Below are 22,767 nucleotides of genomic sequence, written 5' to 3' on the forward strand. Positions count from 1 at the left end.
TCCGTTACTTTGCGGTGTAGCTTTATCAGTACAGATTTCTTGTTGGCCGTGTCCAAGGGCAACTCTAAAAGTAACTTGTGACAACTTTGTAAATGAAAATTTTAAATTTGCTCTACCCCTGCCCCTCTCTAGGTTCCCTGGTTTGCATTTTGCTGTTGTGAAACCAGGGAACCTTCACCCACCCAGGTTTTTCTTAGCTAAACTAAAACCTTTTATGTCAGGTGTCTTATATATGCTAGGTAAATAATCACCGCTACTTTTAATCATTTTAAAGAAACATAGTCTTTGGGATTGTGCATGAATGTTCATGTGTCACATACAGTTGTCTCAGATTCATTCAGTCTTTTGTAAAGGTTAAACAGCCTGGTAGGTAGAAAGAAACAACAAAGCTAAAGACCGGTAAGAGGCTGTAGAACAGGGGAAATCTCTTTTCAGTTGTTCACTTAGCTATCAGAACAGTTTTAACAGGAGGGTCAAGCAGGAGGATGGTGTTAGAGTTTATAAGTACAGGCAAAGGATCAGAAAATCCAAATGATTAACGTTATTTCTTTTTATTCTAGGCCATTGAACAAAAAATCAAAGGTAAGTTGCTGTAAAACTATTTATTTTATATCTTCTTTCTGGATTTTTTAAAAATTGTATTGACAGAAATTGGCTGTCTAAAATGTTTTTACTACTGAAGGGACAGGGTCTTGGGAGATGTGCAGACAGTGCCAACAAGGTGTTTGTAGGTTCTCCCAAAATGTCATGGGTGGGCGCATGCTTCCGCTCATCAAACTCCTTTATTTTGGCAGCACCATATATAGGTACCTGCACACTCTGCATTGTCATCTTGTTCTTCCCTTTCTCTTCCTTTTCTTCCTCAGTTCATTTAAAATGCACAAAAACATTTGTAGCCTTCTACCTATTCAGTATTACAAATCAGATGATATTGTGCATCTGTTTGAGGTAGCTCTTACTGATGTCCTATTAGTATAATTAGGGTTCAAAGTGATAGAAAGGCAGGTGATTAATGTGACCATCTTTGAAATGAAATACTGAATTTGGAATTTAAATTTCCTGCAAAGAATTAGTGAGCCCATGTCTACAAGCTCTGATTGAACTCAAGTGCTCAAAACCATATGGGAGTATTGCAGTTATTTTTGGATATTTTTACTGTATATTTTAGGCTTTGAGTACTACTTTTTAAAAGAGAGTCATTGTTTTCCTCTTTGTGCCTATTTAACTTCTTTTGCATCGTAATTCAGATCATATTAGTTAAGAATTTGATAAATACTGTGTATATCTGCATGGGGCTAATGTATTTGCTAAATTCTGTATCTTTAGAAACACTGGATTTAATTAATATTTAAACTTGAGACACATTCCTAGCAATTTGTCAAGGATAAAATGTTGTGTTAGCCATGCTAACTTGAGACTCCACATACAAGTGTTTTCTCCTTTTGCTACCCGATGTAGGCAGTCCTAGTTCCAGCTGTTTTGAGGTGAGCCCACATCTGGTTCTCTCAAATTCTAATGGTTGATCAGTTTACCATTTGCTTACAGAAGAGCTGACTGCTGCAGGGTAATATGCTCCTGACATAGAAGAGTGGTGTACAGGAGGAAAGGGGAATTTTTTTAAATTCATAACATATGATAGTTTGAGGCAAGAGGAACTTCTGCATTGTGCTGTTATGGAGTCTTCAATGGACTGTTCTTTCATTAGTGAGAATTACAAACCAGTGCCCAGGAGACCTAGTGTCAGATCTACAGATGTCCTGTGAATGCTGCATTCATTGTTGTTTTTGTTTTTGTTTTTTTTCCAGTGGATTCCCTTGCCTAAATTGGTGAGGTTTTGTGACAGATTTTGGACATGGGCCCTCATACTTAGTGAAGAGGTTAGACAACATCCCAGGAGCTTCACACTTAATAAATATTTTCTTTTTTTTTTTTTTTTTTTCTTCTTTTTTTTTTTCAAGATCCCTCTTTCAAACAGTGCATGGAACTGCATGCAGTAATTTCATCAAATAGAGAATAAATCCTTCTCTTGTCTTCACAGTCACTCCTAACATACCAAGATTTTAAGGTACTAGGTATAAAATCCAGCAGCATTACAGGCCTGCAACATCTGAGCATTATGAATAGTGTCATATTTGCACCATGCTGTAATAGGTTAGTAGATTGAGAGAAATAGTAAAAGGACAGGCTAGGGCAATGGTAAATATTTACTTTAAAAAATGTAATGTTCACTTTAAATACACATCTGATCTGTGTTGCCTCTGAAATGATGCAGTGATGCTCACAACCAAGGAAAGAAAATATCAGACCTTATAGCTGAAAAGAGGAAGAAAGGAGTTGATCTGTGTCTTTAGACTACTTGATTGCCTTTTCAGTACAAGGAAATAGTTTAATTGGGAAGATTAAGAAGACCTTTTTTGTTAGCTTTTCAATTTTTGTTAGGCAAGATTTAATGCAAGTCATTAACATGGAAGCAAAACTCTAATGTTGCATTATGAGTAAAACTGTTTAAGCACATGAAAGGTAGAGGGAATTATTAATTGTAAACTCTACTGCAGTGATCCATTCTGGTTGTCCTTTTCAATAAGGTAGGGATGTGATGAGATTCAGCTATGGAGTTGTCTTTAAACTATGATTTGTCACACTCAGAATTTGTCATTTATGTAGTCCAGCTCACTGATTCAGCAGTTCTGTCTGCTTGTATTCAGGATGGAAACTTTCAAAACTAAAAACATTTATTAAATGTACATCACATTAATTTAAAAAATTCTTGATTATGCAAATGAGCTGAAGATGGAATACAATATTATACGATCTGTTAACAATTTATATTGTTTCTTGCTGTAAAAAAGTTGCACGAAAAGCTGTGGTGTGAGGAAAAAGCTATTGGTTAACTCTAAAACTCATAGCTAGGATCACTACTTGCACCATTTTTTTCCTGATAGTGCTAGAACCCAATCATCATAAACCTGAGTAGGAAAATAAATCTGAACTATTCATTACCTCCGGATGGAACATAGTAGTCCGATTTACGTTACCAGTAAATTTATTATACCCATACAAATGAAAATGAATAGTCGCTTGATACTGTGTCATTGTCTTAAAGAATACACATTTTCCCATGTAGTTGGATTTTAAATTAGACCTATTCACCACCGCTTTAGGGAATAGATATGTTCAGCAGCTAGAACTGCAAACTCTTCAGAGGAAGGGCACTGTCTTTTATGGATTTGTACGGCATGGGGCACACCAGGTCTCTGCCATTTGGGACCCTGTGGGCATTGCTGTAATATAAATTAAGGATTTGGAAAGCGCTTTGAGACTTTAACCAATTTTAAAGGTGCTACAAGACTGCCTCTACTCTAATTTAGACAATTGCTTGGCAAAAAAGCTTTAATTGTACTTGCATTTAATACTACTCAAATAAACCTACTCCATCATGAGTATCCCATTTATTAAAAATGTCCATTAACTGGACAGTGGCTGTACAAGGAAAATGGCATCAGGCCCCAAACACTGGACAAGATGAATTTATGCAGAAGAATAAGTTGTAATGTGAAATTCCCTTTCCATACTGCACTTCCACATACATAAGCAAGACATACACTAATGAAGTAGTTTATGCACCTGAGCAGTGGGGTTAAGGCTGATTTTTTCCTGCTGCCTTTGGTCTGTTGAGTATTTGGGGAAAAAAAAGGTAAGCTAGATCATCAGTTTAGATGGTTTTTAGTTTGCCTTTTAAGTTTCCTAGTTTTCTAGAAGAGCTGAGTTTAAAGCCACTGCTTTTGTTGCAGAACAATAAAACTCCAGATCACCATTGCAATAGAAAGTGCCTTTAAAAATAGCTGGGTAGGGAGCTGAATTCCTTTTTCTCATGTTTCCTACCTTTGAAACTCATCTGTGTGCTCTGTGACTGTACAGAGAAGTTTCCTGTTTGACTATGCTTTTTTCCTTATTGAAAAAAAAAAATGTTACACTGGCTTTTAAAGCTTTAAAGTACAAAGAAAAAGTAAACGGATCTCTAAATACTGGCTGTTTAAAATTATCCATCTGAGTGCCACATAATTCACCTTTCTGCAGATCTGCAGGGGTTAATGAATTAGCAAACCGTTAAGATATTTTCCAGATCAGCTCGCTGAGCTTACAGCTGCGGCCATTTTTTCCACAACGAAAATTCTAGCAGTACATCTTCTGTGTGTCAGCTCAAAAGCCAGATTTCCTCCGTTTGCCCTTCAGCATTCCCGAACTGACAACTCTTTGGGGCATGACGTGCAAGGACAGTGTATTGCTATGCATTTTCAAGAGGTCAGCTTAAGCAGAATTAAGGAGAGAAACATTGAAATGACAGCCTGGTGCTGCTCTGTGTGTGGGGTAGTGGCTGATTTGATCTTTGTGAGCTGATTTTGTTTGAATGAGACTGTTCTTTCCATCTGCATTAAAGTTGTTCAAACAGCTGCCATTTTTTTTTTTATTGGAGGGGGAGTTTAAGTCACTGGGCCCCTACTCCAGAAGTTGGCAAGCAGCACTCTTGTAACAGTAAAATGACACCATGCTTCTCCTCCATTTTCTAATGAAATCTGCAGAGTGGGAAAGCAACACAAGTTGGAAGCGTCTTTCTTTGGAATCTCTCTGTAAACTGTAACTGCAGCTTCCTCGGGCTTGTGGGTTTTCAGCAGGTTTGTTCTTTCTGAATCTTTGTGTGTCGTCTCCAGTTCCTTTCTAATCTTGCTACTGCTTGTCATGAAAATTAGGGGGAATGCATTGCAAGCCTGTTAACAGAGTTGTCTTTCTACTTTAGGGTGCCGTAGAACAAAATGCTGATGTGCAAAACGGGTTTGTGTCTGTTTTGTTTATCCAAGCCCTCGTTAAACCAGGGAATGAGATGATAACGGCTCTCTGGGATTTGGAGGGGGATTTCACATTTTCACTAGCCATACTGTAGCATTTAAACATTAAAGTGAGAGAGTTAGGGTTTAAACTTCAGTCAAGTTTCTGATCACAGAATGCAAATGGACAGAATAAATTGTGTGGGGGTTTTTTGGTTTTTTGTTTTTTTTTTTTAACTTTCCATGACACTTGAGAAATAAGTGTTTGGGGCCTAAAAACATCTATGTCTGATAAAATTGAAAAATCACAAATTTTAAATTCTGCTTTACGGCTTGTTTGATTTGTAGGTAGGAAGTAGAAAGTGTCTTAAGCTAGAATGTTTTGCCTGCATATTGGTTGTATTTTATTTAATTGTCAGTCTACAAAAAATAATATTTTATCCATCAGGGAAATGTGCATAGACTAGATAAGACCTATGCCTTTTTATATTGTGTAGCAAAGTATGTGTTCATATTATAGTTGTTTGGGGTTTATTTAGTAATTTGGAACGCATTTACTTGTAGTCTGCCATTTACAATTAACCAATTAATTTAGGTATCCAGGAAATAGTTTAATTTGATAACAAGCAAAGCTAAAAATGTTGCTTCCTTCCTATGCTAGTGCAGAGGGACTCTTCCTAACTCTTTTTTCACCTCTCATGTAATATACTGTGTGTGTGTACACAAAGGATATTGGGTGAACCAATAATGAGTTATGTTGAGCACCAATAAGAGTGTGCCAGATTTTTTTTTTAAAGTCCCTGTAGCATAGATTTTATAATCTAAATAGGAGGGCAACAAAAAAAATCTTACATGCTTTGTATGACGTGCCCAGAAATGGATTTATCAGCAAGTGATGCAATTCAGTATTTTCTGTAAATAATGTCTTGGCACAGTGTTGGTAGACTGTGCAGGAAGTAGGTTGACATCCTTGTACAGCTGTCAACATGCCCTAGATCAAAGTTTTATGTGCTTTTAACTGCAAAAAATTAGCCAGTACGAATAGTTGCGTCAGAGTGTATTGATAACATGTATTTACTAGTGAAGAGTTAAATAAAAACAAATCATGAACGGTGAAGTAGATCATGTCCCAGAGTTGATTGGTAAGATGGACCGTAGTAATATGTGGGTAGTGAGTATTAAAATCTCCAGTAATTATGCCATCTGTGTTGGATGTTGTACTTCCCTTGTAACATTTTTGAAACAGTTAAAACTTCCCTGTTATATTATTTTAGAAGGCATTTTGTCTAGAACTTAAAGCGCAAAGGCAGGGGAAATGGATGGATGTGTGTTCAAAACATTTGAAGACATTGAATTGCATTTATGCAAATCATATGAATTTGATCATGGGTTATTCATGCAGTATTGCGTGTGTGCATCTGAAACATTGTTCAGAGCTGAATTCAGTGGTTTACCAAAATAAGTAACAACTTCCATCAGCAGAATTGAATATTGCTAGTCATTTTATCCAACTTATCAGTATATCTAATTACGTGTGATATCTTCTCTTGCCATGCTCCTGTGCATTAAATTGACTTGTGTTTTGGCCATCCCTCTGCCTAAATCTGTGCCTCTCCATTCAGCTGTGAAATAGAGTAGAAGTGGGTCACTGCTGTGGCAGAGCAGTGGAAGATGGTGGTATTGTGGCATGTGCATGTTTTGTAATCAGCTGAAATAAATAGCGTACTCCCTTTCTCTGCCCTTGAAATTCATACCAAGGGTTTATATTTGTTTGTGGAACACTGAAGAAAACACGCTACTTCACATGTCCCTTGAATGCAAGAATTTTATTCTTAAGATTTTGTCACATCATTTCATAGCCAAGCCAAGTAGAGGATTTAGCCACAGAAGTCCATTAATTTACAGGGAAGTCATGTTGTGGGGCCAAATCCATTGGTCAACTTTCAAAATCTCAGCCTAAACGGAATTTTCTTTGCTGGTTATTTTAGCAAAGAAAACCTAAAACAGAACAATTTGGCTTCAGAATAAGATGGACCTGACGATACAAGGTGCCTCATACAGTAACAACTATGGCAGAGCTGTTTCAAACCATTTCTTGTGGGGAGGATGTCTGAAAATAGTTGCTGCAAAGTATTAGCTTGGTTCCCCCCCCCCCCCCAAAAAAAAAAAAATCAAACGCCTTACACTGTTTGTATGCATTAAAGGCCTGGCCCAAGGAAACATATTTGTGCTTCCTTTTATCTGATTGCTGTGTTCCTGATCAGGAGCTGCGGGGCGTGAAAAAAGGTAGAAAAGCAGGCACTGCAACTGCCTCTTTCTTGCTCTGTCTGGGTTTGGTGTCTATACCCACGCACAGATTCTGTGACTTCAGCTATGTGGTAACGTGGCCAGTGTTGAGTCTAGGAAAGGCGATTTGGACTTTCAGCTGGATGCTGATGTGCACATAGCAGAAATAGGAAGGGAGTTGAGCATTTCCCTAAAAGTTTACAAATAGCCCAGAATATTTGTTTCTTGTGCTTTCTTGGGATTTGAAAATTTGCACCAGTGACTGATTTTCTTCACCTTTTTTATTTTGGTGGGGGGCAGTGCCAGAACAAACAAAGACCAGTGTAAGCCAGCCTCAGCCTGTCACCTCCAACGGCACTTCCACAACAACCAGCACTAATAATAATGCCAAGCGGGCCACAGCCAACAATCAGCAGCAGCAGCAGCAGCAGCAGACCTTGCCTCGATACCCTCCTCGTGAAGTACCACCACGATTTCGACACCAGGAACAGAAACAGCTTCTGAAGCGAGGTCAGCAGTTACCGGTCATAGCTGCAAACCTGGGATCTACTCCTAAAGTATTAAACAGCCAGTCAGGAGGTAGCACTGTTGCAAATAAACAGCCAGTGACCAACGGCGAAGTGCCGAACAGCAGCAAAAAACAGCCAGGTGAGAGATGGGGTGCCTTATTTAACTTCAGTGACGTTATTTCTTTGCTAACTATATTATAATGTTTCTAAATGTGAACAGCACAGTGTATGTTTTAAGTGAAGGGAATAGCATAGTGTGCCAGTTAAGTGGTAATTTGAAAAGATGTTCTTCTGTGATCACTTCCTACTAACTGAAATGTGGATAATTCACAGTTCGTCTCTGAAGCACTGACTCCACACTTGTTTGTATTCTGTAGATGCTTATACACTTTGTATCGCCTAGATCAGCAGTTCCCAAACTCTGACAGATTGCACACCACCAATTTAAAATGATACAACCTTAAGTACCACCAGCAATTTTTTGTCATATAAAGTAATTAAAATAAATCTGTTAATGCGTATCACTGACATGTCCACAGATTGGGAACCGCTGGCTTAAATTTAATATTAGGTGAATAGCAGTATCATATCTAGATTCCCACTTTTGGTGATTTGGTCAGCAAGCTCACAATAGAAGGAACCTGTGGGCATGTGTGAAGACTTATCTGAGGAGTGGTGGTTTGGGATGGCTATGCACCACCTCTAGGGATAGCTGACCAGTTTCCTGTTTCAGAGCAGGGTTATTAACCTGGATGTGTTGCTCAGAAAATCCAAAATTGATATTCTGATGTAAGGGTTGAGATTTGTTGAAGTGCCAAACTTGTTCATCCACTCAAAGAATTGTGGACTTCCGGAGAAGCTTGGCCTCATGAGCTTTTATCTTCACCTGTGGGTTCAGAATGTTTTTGTCTTTTTACCTGTTAGCTTGATATACCTTTTTTTGCAACAACTTCGTAATAAGTTCCATACATTGGATGTGTAAAGCTTACCCTTTAATGAGCTAATTTTCTGACACTCTTAGTAAAATAAAGGTAATGTATTCTTGCCTGAAAAGAAATAACTCCTTTTCCAGAGATCTGACTTATTGAAACAAAACATGGTATTCATCTGCAATCAACCATCATCTTTCCCTTTTTAATTGTTCAGGTTTCTTGTACTAGTATTTGCAGCTGAATTTAGGGTTTGTTTATTTTTTTTCACTTTTTTAGATGTACTTGTGATGCACCATGCATGCTTGATATGAGCAAAACTGTTTTTTATCTGAAGCACTGATATTTCTTACCATTCTTAGTATTTCCAGAGATCATTGGTGCGCACCACCATAGTGGATATGACCCAGAAAATCCAGTGCAAAACAGTTGCTTTTTTCTTAGGAAAATTCTTAGGGAAAGCTTAGTACTTTAGATGTAGAAATCCTTGATCTAATCACGGATTCTTCTGCCATGGTTACAGAATCAAGAAAATAATAACCCATCTTAACTTGAAGGTAAACAGTTAAATAAGCTTCTCTCAAATACTATGCAAATGAATACCTTTAATAAAATTATAAATGGAAACCTTGTTACAATGTCCAATAAATATTATGTTTTTAAACTACTAATATCTTTTTTCCCAAATCTGGGTATTAGTTTTTAAATGGTGATTATTCTCTTCAGCTTCTTTTTAGTCCTGATTTTTCTTATAGCCAGGTTTTAAAATAAAAATGTTAGTACTTTTTTTTTTTTCCTAATTCTTTAAAGACAAATTTTTGTTCTCTGAAGAGCTGGTCTAAGTTAGTCAAGTCATTTAGCATGTCAGGTAGTCATCCAAAGATGGATTCACTTGTAACCTATTAAACAACCTCTAACTGTAAACTCTTTCATGTGTCATGAGGATTTCATTTCATTTGCACACTAGCTTGCAAAGCCACTTGTTTTTCTCCTGATGCAGTTGCTGATGGAATTGCCACTTGAGGAAAATCTTGATGTGTTGATCCATGGGATTTTGCACTCCTTCCCTCTTCCTATGTTGGGTACCCTTGGTGCGGTTTTGTGGCTGAGTAATCTCGATTTCTGCTCTTATCCCTTCCTAAGGGTTTGAGTTATTGCTTTGTCAGTGGTTTTGCTCTTTGAATCAGCTCATAAATCTTTGTCCCTTGGGTCTCTGTCCATACAGTAACTAGAAGGTAGGGAAACTTTTTAAAGAGAGAGTAATCATGGCATCCTGGTAAATCTTCTGCTGCTGGAACAATGTAAATGAGCTGTTCAAGACTATTACTGGACCATTGTACCATGTCCAAGGTATCTTTAGGTATGCCAGGCAAGGTGGTCCAAGATCTACCACAAGACTGGGAGATCAGGGTCCTACAGGGTCCTATACCCCTCTGTGACTTGTGCCTTTTGGTGCCCAAAGGCTCCGTTTTCATGTATAAAATAGGAAGCATGTTTGTTCCAAAAGAGTTTTAGGAGTTGTTTGTAACCTGGTATGAGATGTGTAGGTGAGGTGATATACTAAGTTTTTATCACTTCTTGCATTTCCACAGGGGCAGGGACTCCAAGAACTGGGTTATGCCTAAGAAGTATCTTATCATTATGGACAATAATGGAGTAGTGTAGAGCATTCTCTGGGGATGACCATAGATTGGCAGGATATAAGATGCATTTAAAGATGTCTCTTGGTGCTGTCATCTGAAGAGAAGCGATGTAAATAATCTCAATTTGCCTTCCTTGTCCTTATTTCTCCCTTATCCACCAGAACAGCCTTGGGCATCCTACTAGGGGTCAGTATCCCAGCATTTAATTCCTAAAACTTCCTGTTCTTTAATTTCCATCCTTTTGATTTTTATAAGAACACCAGTGTGCAAATATGTGGAACTACAATGAATTTTGCATTTTCAACATCAGATATATAGGAAAGTCAAAAGCTTTAGAGTGGAAACTTTTGTGTTAGAACAGGATCATCAAAATTCTAAATCTAGATGTCTTGACAGATCTTCTGCATCCAGAGTACAGGTTGGTTGTGAGTTACTCTTAGAAGCAGACTTGCATGTGTTGTTCCCCAGCTCAGCTACAATGTGAACTTTAAAATACATCCATGTCTGCCTTCCCACCGGATAGTAAACGTAGGGGTGCTCCCCCCGTGTTTGTGGAGGAGTGAGCTACCTCGCGTGTACAATAGGGTAAGTGCACACTTGCAGGCTTGCTAAAGAGTCACTGATGGACATGAAGTTCAAACCCAAGCTGGTCTCTCAGTAACTTGTTTGTATGCCCGTATCCTTGGCACTCTGTGAAGGGCAGGTGGGGCTGATATAAGTATTCTGGATTGGGGGCCCTTGATGATGCATGTTCTACAGAAAAGGCTGCTTCTTGCCAGTTGTCCTGTAGGTCCCCATTATTCCATATGAAAAGCTTATTTAACTTCCTTCTAGGTATAAAGCCCAAATGCGGATGGTCTCAGTAACCGTACGAGTAGGTACATTTTTTCTTTGTAGAACATTTGAATCCTTTTTCTTCAAGGCTTGGTCTTTCTAGCGAAGCTCAGGGGGCTGAGGGCCAGCAGTGCTGTTCCATGAATGACTTGGAGAAATTAGTATACAGCTGGCTCTGTATCAGAAATTGTCCATACCAGCTTAAATGGTTTCGTTTATTGAAATGTCTCCCTTGCAGATTTCACGAGGTGGATATTTCGACTGCATCTATTCACTGTTCTCTCTTTCCAGTTGCCTCTAGTCTTTTATCTTGACCATCTGGAAGATCTTGATTTGCTTGTAGTCCAAGTCAGAATGGCAAGGATTAGGCAGTTTGATTTGCAAACACTGTCGATTGGCTGTACTCGTCTGGAGGAAACAGAAGCTTGTAAAAGTGTAATGTTTAGAAGCTTGTCTTGCTTTAGGCCTGTGCAGAACAAATCTGGCTTATTTTTAGAGGCCTATATTTAGCGGCTGAAGCTAATAAGCCAAGAAGCAAAAGAATTAGCAGATACACATATAAAAATGAGGATTTCAAGGAAATGGGAAGGGGGTTGTGATTACTTGTTTTATGTTGAGATTTTGGTTTGGGCCTTCTTCAACATCTGGAATTTTTCCTGTAGTCTAGTGAGTCCTAAGAAGGGCAGTTTAGGCTTTAATAGCAGAAAACTACCTCTGAAGTTCAATTTTTGGAAATCAATTTTTTTCAAATTAAGGTGCATTTCTAAATAGTCTTTAAATAAAATACTAAGTTTTATAGCAACCAAGTAGCAATGGAGACATTGAGCACCAGTGAAATGCCGAATTACTGAATTCTGCATGTGTAGTGCTGTCATGGCAGGTTATTTAAAAAATTGAATTTTTTGTTACAAATACATTTCAATTCCTTTTTTTACTGCTTTTAGAATTGGGTGAGAGTTCATAACTCGCAATCAACACAGTCAGTTGAAGGCAAATGTTTGCCCTTTTGACATAAACATCTTTTTTTCTCAGAGATGCTAGTGAATAGTTTTAAAATAATTGAATACTTCTGGGGAAAGTTTATCAAAGGAATACTTCAATAACAATTCTGTGATTTTTCTTGCTCTTTCATAGGCATGCCTCCCATTCGGGACTTGGTCAGCCACTCCCCTAACCAGTCAGGTGACGCATACCTATTTCAATCTCCTGTTTGTTTTGCACTACATGTGTTTGTAAAAGTTCCATATTTCACACATTCATTTCTTTAATTATTATTTTTGTTGTTGTTTGGTGGTTTGTCTGTCTCTCTTGCAAGCCTGAATGGTGATGTGGTTGCCTGACTTAAAACACACGTTCTTTATTTGTTCAATTGCATAATATAATTGTAGTATTATACCAAAGCTAATCCTAACTATACCTGACACTTTAAAGCATCATGCTGCCCATGCCAGCTGCAGAATGGAAATACATGCGCTGTGAAATGTAGACCTTTAATGTGCAATCATCTTTATGAACTTAATATTTAAATTCATGTTCTATAAAAAGAAATTGGTGTCTCTGGATGGTATGAATTTTAATAATCTGTAAAAACCTGCATTTTATATCAAAAACTGACAGCTGGGAGGAAAGGCTCATTTTTAGTAATTATGGCCTCTTCCTGTTTCGGAAGCCTGACATGTCTGTGTATAACTATGCATGTAGTAAAACGATGTGCTGTTTACCCAGGAAAATGCAAGTATTCTTCAGAATCTGAATCTTATCTCAGGCGCTTTGGAACCCTCATGGTTTGTATGAAAAGGATGTGAAGGATTCAAAAACATGAAGAGGAGCATCCAGAAACTATTCTACCTTTCCTTATCTCCCTAGCAACCAGAACACCCTTTACTTCTCTCCGAGGTGAAAAGCAAAATCCATTGACATCCGAGGTTCTGCGGCACCTCCCCTTGCTCCCTTCTCCACCATAGACAAACTAATATTTAATTTTCCTAAATGCAGTCATTCAAAGAACAAAGTCTGAATGTTTTTACTAAAGTCTCCTTTTTGCTTTAACTAAACCGACTAGTCTTTTTATGTGGAAAAAATAAAAAGGAGTGGGGAGCAAACCAAATGACTGCTGTATAAAATACAATTTAAAAAAGTGGAGAGGGAGCACAGAGCTGAATTACTTCTTTCATTTATTTGTGTGATAGTCCTATAGTTGACATAGGGCTATCCAGTTTATTTGGCCCTGCTGCCTGGATCCAGACCATGTGTAGCACACCTTCTAAGGCAAGGTAGCAGCAGGCTCCAGAACCCAGGGGTGAAACCTACCATCGCTCACCTTTTCCCCTGCATCCCTTTTGAGTTGCCAGCAGTGAGCAAAGAGCCCTAATTCGGCAGTGAGCAAGGGGTGGTATGGTGGGCCAAGCAGGGGAAAGCATGCACCCCCTGCCAGCACAGCAGTCTGGCACTGCGCCGGCTGCAGTTTAACCACACCCCCTGGGCTGCTGCTTGGACAGCCCTGGTTTAACTAACCCATAAAAGCTTGCTTCTTGAAGATCTTTACATTTAGTTTCAGGGATTTAACATGGACAGTTTTAAGAGAGGTTTTTTTATGTTGGAAGTCAGAGACCCCCTGTATCAAGGGAAGAGACTGTTTAATTCTGTTTGCATCAAAGTGTGCCCCATGTACGAAGACTTATATGGCCCCTCTGCATTCTGCGCTTGCTTATCATTGTATACTGTTCATGAACTGTGTACTGTCTCTAAACCAGGGGTCCGCAACCTTGACTTTGTAAGATGTTGGCATGCGAGGGTCCTGATCCTCGTTGCAGCAGCGCAACCCCTGCCCATTCCCTGAGGCACATGCCAAGCACAGTGCCTTTACGTGCCAGGGGTCACCTACCCCTGCTCTGAATGGTGAGGTACAGGTGTAACCAGAAAAAACGGTCTTCACTGAAGTGTTTTGCTCCTGTACAAATTCTAAGAAGTTGTGTTTCTTTCAAGCCTGTCATCTTAATGTCTTCGCTGTCCCTCGCACCCAGCCCAGGTACAGCCTGAGATTTTTTTCCCTTATTCTTTCACAGTGTTATGAAGATCAAACATATCTATGTCCTTGAGCTGTTACTTGGTTTAAAACCGTTTGTCTTGACACCTCACCTGAGCTCTTAAGTTTTTCTTGAACAGACTCTTTGGCATTGTTTCATAAAAACAGATTTTCTGGTCCTGTGTAGAGGAGGAGAGTTATGTTCTCAGACATTCATGCAGACTTCTTAGACCAAACTTGGCCTCATGCCTGAAGGATGGAGTTTCAGTTCTAAGATTTTGATGCCATTGCTCTACTTCACCCGTTCGGATTGTAAAAGAGCAATTCTCTGAAAATGTCAATGCAAAATGCCTTGCTCTTGAGTCTTGTCCCTCCTGGGAGGGGAAAATTTGATACTGGAAATTCCATGAGCATTTACTTTTTGCTTTTTTCCCTGCTCTCATTCCCTCTGGGACACCTTTTTAAATTGATTCAAGTTTCTGTCCTGAGTTTTCTTCAGTTTGAGCCTCCTCGGAGCCTACCAGATCACTCTTTTCTGTTTAACACTTAGTGCGGGCCCTTTTATGTCAGTGCAGCTACTATGGCCCTTGATTTCTATAACTTCTGCTTTCAAAATCTTGGGTAATGTTAGTAGTCTGGCTTCTCTGGCCATCAGTATCACTGAAGCTTAAGTAATAATTTAAATTCTAAGCTTTCTGTCATCCTGTAAACTCTAGATCAGTGAGAGCCAACCCTCTTGGCAGGAGTGCCACAAATTAGCCCCAAAGCCTCCCCAAGTGCCACTCCAGTCCCCTTCCCATGTGTGATTTGCTGCTCTGCTCCCTGCCCCATCTTCTGCTGTGCTGCTGGTCCCCTCTGTTCTGCCACATGCAAATAAAATTAATACCAAAAATAAAGACATTGAACAAATAGATACCCTCATAGATATAACTTCTTTCAAGTGTCCACGCTAATTGAGACTTTTCTGACTGTTCTTTTTGGGTGGTTGTTGTGGTTCAGTAACACAAAACCAAGAAACGCATGTTGCGTAGTTGTTTGTGGTTGTGGAGCGGGTTCAGATAGTTTTCATAGATGGTCTAGGTTTTCTCTCCATGCATTCTGTAACCCTTTAAAAAAACAAACCTTTACTATCAATGTAGTCTTTATCCCTTTTGGCATTTTGTCAGGCTTTTAGACAGGTACTTCTCTCCAGGGTAGTCAGTCCATAGTGTTCACAGGTAATGTTAAGACGCATTTTGAGGTTCATTCAAACTGTTACGGAAAGCCTTTTGCTGAGTAATTCTTGCCTACTTTTGTGCTTGCCATTTATAGGATTAACTGTTGCCTAAAAATATACCTCTAGACATGATGATTTGTGCTACGTTGTGTTGCAAATTAAGTAACTCGATGTATTTTTAGTCCAGATAGTTTCAGCTGGGTCACTTGAATTGCTTCTAAGCCATAAAGCTATTGATTTTAATTTTTTTTGCAAACATTTCAGCTCAGTTCTGACATTCAATATACTGGAAGAGGGAGCTATCAAGGATGTCAATGTACATATAAATATTAAACTAAACTTCTTTCCTTTGGCCTTCAGTGACCGTCCCTGTGAATTAGAAAATAACTTTGCCATCTAGATGAAAACCTCTCTAAATGAAAATTTTCATGTGTGAGATTTTTGGGTTGCTTCAGTACAATACAGAGTGATGCTTGCCTGCAGTAACTGCACTGTCATCCTTTTACTCATTGGATCATGAGACTCTGAATATATATTTTTTAGATATTGAATTCCATTGTCTTTGCATATAATTCCTCTTTCATATGATCTGTTTTTATGGTATTAGGTAAAGATTTCAAGATTTGGCATTTTTTAATTTTATTATAGTATGTTTTCATTACAGTGGCCCTTCTAATTGTATTAGAAGTAGGACAGTATTGAAAACCATTGTTCCAGACTCTGTTCATTGACAGATTGTCCTGTTGGAAATCTTCATGTCAGTTCCCTTTGAATTTCTGACTTTTAGGGAAGGTTTGTGCGGGGGGGACTCTTTTGCCCTTGTTCTGCAGTGTTTCAGCGTAACAGCTCCAGTGAAATGAGGCTCTTGCCTTCCTGTGTCTTGCAGCATTATCAGGGCTGCAGACAATGACATAAATGTTGGCAGAGTGGTGCTGAATGATCTCTTTACTTTATCAGTCATTCTGGAGTTCAGGCTTCTGGTTTGTTAAAAGGAATCTGACCCAAAATTCATGTTTCGGTTTTCTGGCAATCCAAAAGGTACAGTTCAAACGAGAAGAGCCCATACATTTAATATTGGTATTTTAAAGTAACCATCTTTCTAAATGTCTTTAGAACATAATAATCTTGCAACAGATGGGTGATGTCTTAGTAACAGGAGAGTACGTGGCCCTTGGTTTTAATTCTAGGTGTTAATAGGTACAGTTCCTCGAGGTGCTCAGATACAGTAATCAAATCAACATAACTGTCCATTCAGATGCAAGATGCCATTGCATATGTTGGTAAAAATGTAAAATGCACTTAAACCAAATGTGAGATGGCAGAAGCGAGTGAGCTTTGCTCTCAATATGCAGCCGTTCTCCCCGGCGTTACATTTTACCTGCCTCATCAGATGCTATTCATACTCTAGTTCCTTAACCAGAAATAACTATACAAAACTATTCGTAGCATCTGAGGAAGAGGGCTGTTGCCTACAGAAGCTCATGCCTTTCTGAACCAATAGTCTCTAAAAAGCCATGCTTTGGCATGTAAATACAGTTATGTCTTATTAAATGCACAAGTAGTCTGTGCCCCTTTATGCAGACTGTTCCAATCGTGGTTGTAGAAAAATGAGAGAGTTGTCTAGTTGGTTTGTGTAATTCTGCCATACAGATTTGCTTTTTTAAACAACTTGTATACCAGTTTAAGTAGTCATCAAGTACACTAGGTAACTGGTGATTAAATCCATAAACTTTTAATGTTCTAAGCAGAAGCACTAGCTCTGATAGTTGGCAAAGCCTGTAAATAAATAAATGATTTAGTAAAAAATAAAGAAAACTAGTTGTTACTTCTAATGGGAGGAAACATATTTTCATGTGTATAACATATTTAAGAATGTACATTTATCATAGAATCAATGAGTCGAAAGGGACCTAACCAGATCACAGAGTCCGATCCCCTGTCATGGGCAGGAATGACACTGGGGGTGGGAGGGGTCATAAGACCCCAGCCAGATTTTGTTATCTCTGTCCCTGTTGATAGAAATATTAAGCCAATTAACCAGTCAAAATTCAGGTTTCAGTATTTTGTTTGCTTAATAATACTGTGTTCATGTTGTAGTATTGTCTTCCCATGTAGCTGTCCTGCTGTCTTACCCTTCCACGTTATGTACAGTAAGCTACACACAATTCTCACTAAATCTTATTTTTAAGAGGAAGATTTTTTTTTTTCTAACCATGTCAAACCTGACAGTGAAACAAAAGTTCAAGTCTCTGTAACAGACAACGAAGGGTGGCAGATGGCATACTTCTGACATGATTCTGCCTTTGGCAAGACTAGTATCTGATGCTTTAATGGAATGTAACAACTTATTTTAAAGTGCCTTAATGTGCATAGAGCCAATTGTGACAAGTTTGTAAATGGATGGAGAATTCCTTCTCAGTTTATGCATGGAGTTGGCTTAGTGGAGTTCACTTGTAATTACTCTTATTGAGTTTCTGTAGATCTAGATTGAGCCATGATATGTGGCTTATTTTAACTCCTATAGCAATGAACCCCACAGGGAAAGGACTTGATCCTCTTTTACTCTGTTCATCATACTTTTGAGCATCTCGGTTGAGTCCTACCAAGCTTTTTTTCAAAGAAGATGATCTTGGGTTCAGTTCCAGAGACAACTAAACTTTTTCTCAAGAAGCTGTTTCCTTCTTAAATCTTACCTCTGCCTTGCATTTTCAAAGTGACTTCTTGTAACGTGCTTCCTAATTCTTTGTAAGGAAGTATAGAAGTATATGTCTTGATTTCATATCCCTTGTCTTTTAATGATGTTTATCATAGTAGTACAGATTAGCTTCCTGTTTGGCCCTGACATGCTACTTTTCAGGCTACCTCTTCTCAAAGCTTACCCAGGTGTTGGTTTTTGTTACTGTATTTTTCATACAGTATTCTACATCTGCACAATAAAACCTATGAAAACACAGTGTGTAATCAGAAGCCCTACTTGAATTCTGGGCAGATGGGGTATTTAGTACTTTGAAGTGCATGCAGAAATGCCTATTAATATCATTATGAAGGGTCCTGCAAAGTAGTCTTTGTGAACGTTGCTGTATTAAGATGTCTTCATAACATCCAGTGGCTCTAGTCTTAACACTCTTTGCAATATGAAAGCTGCCTCTCACTTGGCATTTTTCTGCTCACCTGTGTGTGCAACTGAAGTAACATTGGGTTTTCCTTTCCTTTCTTTTTAGATCTGAACCACAGTGGTCTAGGATCTCATTATGACAATTCTCACTGGGGACCCGTCTCTACAAATAGTGACTCCAGCACAAACTGGGACAAAGTTATTGTAGACGGCTCTGACAAAGAAGCATGGCCATCAATCACTGGCAGTGACCCAGAGTTGGCATCAGAATGTATGGACACTGACTCCGCCTCTAGCTCTGGGTCGGAGAGAAACCTCGTTATTATGGCTTCAGGGAGCACAGGTGGTGAAAATGATGGCATTCGGAACGGCATTGGACATGGTTCTCAAAATAAGTTTGTGGTTGGTAGCAACAGCAATAATGTGGGCAATGGTAGTATTAATGGGCCGTGGGGTTTGTCCCATGGATCCATAATAAGCACATGTCAAGTTTCTGTGGATGCTCCTGACAGCAAATCGGAAAGTAGCAACAATAGAATGAATGCTTGGGGCACCATAAACTCTTCATCAAATGGAGGGTTAAATCCAAGCACTTTGAATTCAAATGGCAACCATGGTGCCTGGCCAGTATTGGAGAACAATGGACACGCCCTGAAAGGGTCTGTAGGGAATGGTAATTCTGGCACAAATATTCAGTGCAGTACCATAGGTCAGATATCTAATAATCAGAGTATTAACTCTAAAGTGGGTGGTTCAGCCCATGTTTCCTGGGGAAGCCTTCAGGAAAATGGTGATTCTGAAATAAATGGTACAAGGAAGGTTTCATTCAGTGGGCAACCTCAAAACCTTAACACTGAAATGAATGGACCAAATAACACTACTAACTTTATGACCTCTAGTTTACCAAACTCTGCTGGTTCAGTGCAGATTAATGAACTGCCTAATAATACAGGGCATGGGGCCTGGCGCATGAGCACAATGAATCATTCTCAGATTCAGGCCTCTCCAGTTACAAATGGCACTTCCATTTCTCATCTTAGCAATGGTGAGGCAAAAAATGGGGGTTCTTATGGTACTACATGGGGTGCCTATGGTTCCAATTACTCTGGAGACAAATGTTCAGGCCCGAACAGCCAAGCTAATGGTGACACTGTGAATGCAACTCTAATGCAGCCGGGCAGCAGTGGGCCTGGCAGCACCAATTATCAAATGAATGGGAATAAAGGAGGAGGGGTATGGGAGGCAGGGACAGTCAGCTCCCAAAATCTGCCATGGGGAAGTGGAAATGGTGCGAGTGCCGGAGGAAGTCGAAGAGGATGGGGCAACCCTGCACAAAACACTGGCACTAACATTTCAAACGGGGAATGGAATAAACTGCCTAGCAATCAGCATTCCAATGAGAGTGTAAGTGGAAATAGTAGGAAGTTTACAAATGGATGGAAATCTACTGAGGAGGATGACATTAAAGTTAATAGCCAGAGTTCTGCTGCGCCGCAGATAGCGGAGCAGAGCAATGTATGGACCAAAACAGTTACCGGGGATAGTGAAGGTAGTGCAGAGAGCACTGCGTGTCACGAAGAGAGAATAACTGCGGATGGGCAGAATCGAGAGAGAAGAAAAGTTGACCAGCATGCGTTACTCCAAAGTATCGTGAACAGAACTGACTTGGATCCACGTGTCCTTTCCAACTCGGGTTGGGGACAGACTCCAATCAAACAAAACACTGCCTGGGATACCGAAATGTCGCCAAGAGGTGAAAGAAAGACTGACAATGGGACAGAGGCCTGGGGAGGCTCTGTGACACAGACTTCCAGCTCAGGGGGGTGTGTGGATAGACCTAGTACTAATAGTAATGATACCTCATCTGTATCAGGGTGGGGAGATCCAAAGTCTGCTACAAGGTGGGGAGACTCCAAAGGGTCTAACAGCCAAGGGGGGTGGGAAGAGGATTCTGCTGCTACAGTAACGGTCAAGAGCAATCAATCATGGGGAGGTAGCAAAGAGGACAAGTCATCTTGGAACGATGCACAGAAGATCAAACAGGGATGGGGAGATGGGCAGAAAGCCAGCCAAGGCTGGGGGATTTCTGCCAGTGACAGTTGGGGGGAAAATTCACGAAGCAACCATTGGGGTGAGACTAAGAAATCAAGTTCAGGAGGTAGCGACAGTGACAGATCCGTGTCTGGTTGGAATGAGCCTGGGAAATCAAATTCTGTTACTTGGGGAGGTAGCAATGCAAACCCAAATAATGCTTCAGGATGGGATGAACCTGCAAAGTCTAATCAGAGCCAGGGCTGGGGAGAACCCCCCAAATCCAATCAGCCTCCAGGTTGGGGGGATTCATCAAAGCCAATCAACTCTCCAGACTGGAACAAGCAACAAGATGTTGGATCTTGGGGAGCACCGTCTGCCCCCAGTAAACCGCCAGGGTCAGGCTGGTTGGGTGGACCGATGCCAACGCCAGCCAAGGAAGACGAACCCACAGGATGGGAGGAGCCATCCCCAGAATCAATACGCCGTAAAATGGAAATTGATGATGGGACTTCTGCTTGGGGTGATCCAAGCAAATACAACTACAAAAATGTGAATATGTGGAATAAAAATGTCCCAAATGGTAGCAGCAGTTCAGACCAGCAAGCACAGGTACATCAGCAGCTACTGCCTTCAAGTGCCATGTCCAGCAAGGAAAGCAGCAGTGGTTCTGGTAAGACCTACCTTTATGCAGACTTGGACATTCTCACTCTTGAAATGTTTTCTAAGGGCCTTAAGGTTTGGGGGAGAGGGTGGTTTTATCAGGGAGAACAAACCATGAACAACAGATTTGCAGCGTTTAGGTTTCAGTAGGAAGAATCTGTCTCTAGAGTAAGCAGTGAGGCTGCTTTGCTTTATTTAGGTGGCTTTGGGTCTGGAAGAATTAAAATCGTAATAATATCCCAAAAGGGAAAGTCTTGTGCTTTACCTGTGGTTCTAGATTAATTCATTTCTGTTGTGGCAGAAAAGCTTAATGTTCTCAAAGTAATAGGGAATAGAGTGGTGGGGAAAGCTGTTGCAAGGCTCTGTTGCAGGCTCAGGGATTTACTTGGGTCCTTTAATACACAATTTTGTGCCTTCTGTATCTTCCTATCTATGGTAAAGGTACTTGCCTCCTGTGAGCAGCGGTGCAAATCCATTTACATTGTGGAAACGGTTGTGCCTGAGAACAGAAACTGACCTTCTAGACTGGGGGTGTGGGGTTGTGTTTTTTTTTGTTTTTTGTTTTTTTTTAACTAGATAAGCATGCATGATATATTTAAGTAGGCAAATGCCTCTAGTTCAATTTCAGCTCGGAGCAAACTGTCCACAATGAGGAATAGCTTAAATTTGAAACGTAGCTTTTTTTCTTTAGGTATAGTTCTCTCAAGTGAGAGAAAGTTACTGAAATCAAAATGGAATGTCTCGTTACATACTGGGAGTGAGATATTGTAGATGTCTTCCATATGAGGAATCCTATTGCTGCAGTGTTTTGTTGATGTAAAACATGTATTAGTCTTGTTTACAGAACTATGCTCTATGTTATGGTCGTAAAGAACTCCTCAGTGTTTTACATAATGTTTTAAGGCTTGTTAAACTCACCAATAACTCGTACTGCTTTAAAAAGGATGGGGAGAGCCTCCTACTCCAGCCACTACTGTAGATAATGGAACATCAGCGTGGGGTAAACCCATGGATACTGGTACTAGCTGGGGAGAACCTATCAGCGATGCAGCGGGCACCTCTGGCTGGGGAAATGCTTCTCTTGGTCAACAGGCTTCTAGTAAACCTGGTATGTGCTTTTGTGGCTTCTTTGAATATTGGTATATGGTCGCTGTGAAACGAGAGATGCTGATCGAGGTGTGTGTGAATCCAAATACAAAAACGCTCGCATCTTGATGTGCATATAAATACAGAAGGTAGTTTTGCACCAAATGGACTATTTCCATAGCATGACTATCACCAGTTTTTGTTGTGGGAGATGCATTCAGTTACAGTTTAGCAGTTTGCTTAACTAGTGACCTGTATTTTTTTTTAAAGTGCCACTGGATTTTGTTGTTATTGTTGCCCTTGGCACATGTTACACTTATTGCACTTTATATTCAAGTATGGCTTGACAAACTAACTGTAACAAGGCAGTTGTTAAACCAGTTTATTCCTGGATTAAAAAGGGTGAATTAGCAACAAAAAAATTGCTCATTGAGGAAGTATCCTGCAGTAATTTTGATGTGACCAGTTATGCTATGATTTCTCACATGGTACTAGTATATAATGTGCAACAAATGCAACTTCTGCCAAGGGCCTTAATGACGGTCCTCTTTGAGCTCCCTGGACCTATAAGATCCAGAAGAGGGTAGATTCTAGTATATGTCACAGT

The 22,767-nt window shown here is 39.8% G+C and overlaps 1 protein-coding gene across 7 annotated transcripts in view; it reads left to right on the plus strand.

Annotated features, from left to right (window-relative positions):
• The window catches only part of TNRC6A (trinucleotide repeat containing adaptor 6A), a 51,579-nt gene that overhangs the window by 13,021 nt on the left and 15,791 nt on the right, over positions 1–22,767 (plus strand). For 2 of the 7 annotated variants that reach the window (XM_090024366.1, XM_090024367.1), the window contains exons 4-8: positions 561–582; positions 7,410–7,757; positions 12,159–12,206; positions 18,487–21,084; positions 22,018–22,182. In XM_090024366.1, the coding sequence (XP_089880492.1) occupies positions 561–582; positions 7,410–7,757; positions 12,159–12,206; positions 18,487–21,084; positions 22,018–22,182 (3,181 nt within the window). The remainder of the gene's footprint in view (positions 1–560; positions 583–7,409; positions 7,758–12,158; positions 12,207–18,486; positions 21,085–22,017; positions 22,183–22,767) is intronic. The other 5 variants (XM_090024368.1, XM_090024369.1, XM_090024370.1 and 2 more) reach the window with 4 other exon arrangements.

This window comes from Crocodylus siamensis, chromosome 12, assembly GCF_052110815.1.
Source record: "Crocodylus siamensis isolate JL-2025a chromosome 12, ASM5211081v1, whole genome shotgun sequence".
Taxonomy (NCBI): Eukaryota; Metazoa; Chordata; order Crocodylia; family Crocodylidae; genus Crocodylus; species Crocodylus siamensis.